The sequence below is a fragment of the Octopus bimaculoides genome, chromosome 21, assembly GCF_046866305.1.
Source record: "Octopus bimaculoides isolate indiv1 chromosome 21, ASM4686630v1, whole genome shotgun sequence".
NCBI lineage: Eukaryota > Metazoa > Mollusca > Cephalopoda > Octopoda > Octopodidae > Octopus > Octopus bimaculoides.
The window spans coordinates 28,729,324-28,734,018 of record NC_142948.1 but is presented as its reverse complement, the minus strand read 5'-3'; the positions used below and the strand labels follow the sequence as shown (position 1 = coordinate 28,734,018).

General features: G+C 33.7%; 1 protein-coding gene across 1 annotated transcript in view; it reads left to right on the top strand.

Moving 5' to 3' along the window:
* Positions 1-4,409, top strand: part of LOC149131542 (uncharacterized) — a 5,888-nt gene extending 1,479 nt beyond the window's left edge. The window contains exons 2-3 of the mRNA XM_089339511.1: positions 4,021-4,063; positions 4,278-4,409. Coding sequence (XP_089195637.1) covers positions 4,021-4,063; positions 4,278-4,318 — 84 coding nt within the window. The 3' untranslated portion in view covers positions 4,319-4,409. The remainder of the gene's footprint in view (positions 1-4,020; positions 4,064-4,277) is intronic.
* Positions 4,410-4,695: the final 286 nt, after the last annotated feature.

Sequence of the window (4,695 nt, the reverse complement as noted above, 5' to 3'; positions counted from 1 at the left end):
AATGAATGCATGAATGTGATCCGCTCGATATCCATAGATTTTATGGAGTGTACTGTAATAATATCAGGAATACGGACTATGGTCTTAAGAAATACATCAACTGTGGAAACGCGCGTAGCAATGCATTAAAATATTCATAATTACATCGATGGATTATTATTATTATTATTACTATTACTATTAGAGGTTTGGCTGTATATTCTATTTACATCGTGAATGTTTATCAATGTCATGATAAGTCTCTCTTCTGTTACATTTGGACGAACTAAACCACGTTTTATGAGTCCTCTGTTACGGAGTCTTTAGAATCATTTCAATGTCGGACAAAATATGTCATAGCATTTGGTTTTATTCCTTTACATTCTGACTACTGGTTTTCATTTTGCTTTTTATCCTCCTCGGTTTAATAAAGTAAAGAACACCATGTAAATATGTGCTATAGTTGACAAGATATTGAATTTGCCATCGTAACGTAGCTAATGCTAGAAGAGGTAGGACTGATGTCAAGAAATATATCTATATTATGGTATATTTGTATATTCTTTATAAGAATTTCTTTTATGCATTCAATTTGTGTTTGCCATATCTATGTTTAAAAAACTAAATTATTTCAATTTTTTTCTTTTTTTCAGTTCATATTCAATATACGTCTTCATTATATTGTTTTGGAATAACTAATTTACAGAATTAAAACTCTTTCGAACTGTATTCTTCTCGTGACATTTTAACGTTCTCCGTTCCAATCCCGCCAAAATCAACTTTGATATATTTTAATGCTTATGTCGTTAATAAAATAAGCAGCAATTGAGTTGGTACTAAGGTCGGTGTATAAGTGCTCCCTTACGAAATATTGATATGGCTTATTAGCCATCCATGGATACCGCTGACCTTTCAAAGGTCAAGAAATTAATTCCCTCCTTGCTCATCTGTTGCTAAATTAATATTAATAAGAAAATTGATTTGAACAAATTGGTATCTATTTTTATATAAAAAAAACGAAGACTTAATATTTTTATCACTTTCCAATTAATCTTTATTCATTACTATTTATTCATGTTATTATATTTTTATATCACACACTACATACACATACATACACACACACCTACACCTACACCTACACACACACACACACACACACACACAGTGCATTGCAATGGTCTTATTTCTTGAAATCCAATTTTATTGGAAAAGATTTATTATCCTAATTTAAAATAAGTATTTTTCCATTAAGATTTATGTTTTGTAATTTTTGTTAATCCAATTAGCTTTAAGAACACGTATTGCTATTTTAATTTGACTTCCTCCAATGAAAGCTAAATTTGAAAATTTCTATTAAGACTTCTTCTAATATATCTTGTGATATCATAGTGTACAGTATATAGAAGTCAAATTTATCTCGTCTATCTTTTATTTTCAAGAAGTTTCAATTATCTATTATTTTTATAACTGTATTAACATTCTTGATAATCCAATATATATTATCCTTATATCAGCATTTGCATCTATTATGATATTCTGCACAATATTTTTAAGTGCCAACTTTAGTAAATATGCTATTAATTTTGATAGACGTCATATATATATATATATATATATATATATATATATATACATACTCATACATATATTAGAAAATTACAAAGTTTCCTTTTGCTTGGATTTTATAAATATTTCGAATCAACGATATTCTGTGACAAGTTCTCAGAATAATTAAATTTTGTGATTTGATTTCTCAGAACGGCATCAAGTCAAATACTTAGGTAAGGTTTATAATCGATCTAAAGATGTCACTGTATTTGCTAAAGATTCGACTCAATCTCCACAGAATATTGCCAATATTTTTCTATTTATTTAACAATTTGGATTTCCGAGTTGTTTCCTAGAAATTAGAATTAAACCGCTGTTTTACTAAGGTTGTTATCAAATTGAAAAATGATTTTTTGCTTCTCCATGAACAATACTAATCCTCACCAACCTACGTTCTTCATGCAGTAGACTTTCTTAGAAAATTTCCATCATATATATATATATATAAACTAAGCAACAAGGATATCCAAGGTTAATGCAGTACGATCGTTTCATCCGACTCCATTTAATTAAGCAATGTGAACATTACATCAAATATAAAAGGTAGAAAAATCTACAGCTGCACGAAGATATAGAAATTTAATGAAATTACATTTAAACAGGACATATTTTATAATTAAATCTGACCAAGTAGAAAAGAAGACTACAAGAAACCAATTTTGACTTAGCCAGATCCGTGCGTGCGTGCGCGTGCGCGTGTGCGTGCGCGTGCGTGTGCGTGTGTTTTATTCTTTTACTTGTTTCGGTCATTTGGCTGCGGCCATGCTGGAGCACCGCCTTTAGTCGAGCAAATCGACCCCAGGACTTATTCTTTGTAAGCCTAGTACATATTCTATCAGTCTCTTTGCCGATCCGCTAAGTTATGGTGACGTAAACACACCAGCATCGGTTGTCAAGCGATGTTGGGGAGCGGGGAGGACAAACACAGACACACAAACATATACACACATATACGGCGAGCTTCTTTCAGTTTCCGTCTACCAAATCCACTCAAAAGGCTTTGGTCGGCCCGAGGCTATAGTACAAGACACTTACCCAAGATGCCATGCAGTGGGCCTGAACCCGGAACCTTGTGGTTGGTAAACAAGCTACTTACCACACAGCCACTCCTGCGCCTGGTGGTGGTGGTGGTGCTGCTGCTGCTGCTACTACTGTTGACATTGCAGTTGTTTAGCTCCGTAGCAATCTTTATTGAGCCACACTTAGGTATTATAAACATGACTATCTCGTTTGTGCAGAAACCTTTTACGATATATTTGGTATTAAATTTTGGCACAAGGCCCGCAACGTTTGGATGAGTGTGTCAGTCGATTACACCCTCCCCAGTACGCAACTGGTACTTATTTCATCAATCCGAAAGTTTCGAGTGGAATGTCTATCTCCACGGAATTTGAACTCAGAATGTAAAGACGGACGAAATGCCGACGAGCTCTTTGACAGCCTGATAACGATTCTGCCAGCACGCCACCTTACCTTTTGGAAAATATTGGTTTCAAATTTTAGCACAAGGCCAGCAATATCGGGGAGTGGATAAGTTGAACGAAACACCCATTGTTTCCAGAAGTGAATTATCCAAACCTCAAATAATTCCTCTCATCACATGGCGATTATGCTCCCCCACTACTTCTGCTCATGATCAGAGATGCACATATCGTCAGCCACTAAGGGACACGCTCAACTGGTCAAGGTCAAAGAACTGACAAGCAGATCTGTGGTATTAAGCAGATTATTTGCTGTACCCCATCTTTTATACCAAGACAAAACAATGTACATGATAACACCTCCAAACAGTTAAGATAAAAAAATAGCCAAGGGAACCACTGCCTGGTACTGCATCAGGGAACAACTTATTATTATTACCATTATTATATGGTGAGCTGGCAGAATCATTAGCACGCTAGACGAAACGCTTAAACGGTATTTCGCCCGTCGCTGCGTTCTGAGTTCAAATTCCACCGTGGTCGACTTTGCCTTTCATCCTTTCGCAGTCGATAAATTAAATACCGGTTGCTTACATGGGTCAATCTAATCAAATGGCCTCTCCTCCCCCAAAATTTCAGGCCTAGTCTCTATATTAGAAGAAATTATTATTATTATTATTATCATTAATATTATTATTATGGTTTGACTCAGGCTTGGTCTTATTCCTGGTAGGATTTATGTGGGTAGCGGGTTACTACCTGTAAACCTAGGTATACGCAACTTTTCAGCAGTCTTTCAAGCGCTTAGAACCCCACTGATAATCCTTGCTGTTCCTAAGAGACAAACATTTTGTAGGACATCTAGATAGATAGATAGATAGATAGATAGATAGATAGATAGATAGATAGATAGATAGATAGATAGATAGATAGATAGATAGATATTCATATGTATGTATGTAATACTAAAGACTTGAACACGATTAAAATGTAAATTATTTCATTCCAGACCGGTTTTATACGCCATTCTTTCGAATTTCTGGAACGAATGCGTGAGTTATTTAAGTATATTTAAATCTAAATTAAATATAATTTTCTTATGTCGACAAATAGTATTTTAATTTTGTAAATAACAAATGTGGTGTCTATTTCGTTCTCTGATTTTATATTTAAATCTAAATAAAATATCATTTTTCTTATGTCGACAAATAGTATTTTAATTTTGTAAATAACAAATGTGGTGTCTATTTCGTTCTCTGATTTTAGAAGTTGATAAGGCTTCGCATCGATGGAGCAAAAGGAAATAAGAAGGAAGAACAGGAAGAAGAGAATTGTCAACATCTTAATGAAACAACCTCTTGAATGTATGATGCTTGAATTGGAAATCTTAAAACGTAAGTAAGGAAGAAGAAGAAAAATGAGAGGAGTAAATGAACGGACAGAACGAAAGTGATTGATGTTCACAGTTTAACTGTTCAGAGTGACAGAAATAGAAGAGGTTGATGAAAGCTAGATAGTGGATATCTTATTTGGTGATATATTGGGTAGTTCATTTATTGTAAAACCGTGGTAAATTTAAATCTATTTTTCTTTACATTTCTTTTCATTTTTTCTTTTTTTTTTTACTTTTTAACAAATTTACGGGATCTAATGAATGAAATTATGACAGTATATTTTAACAATT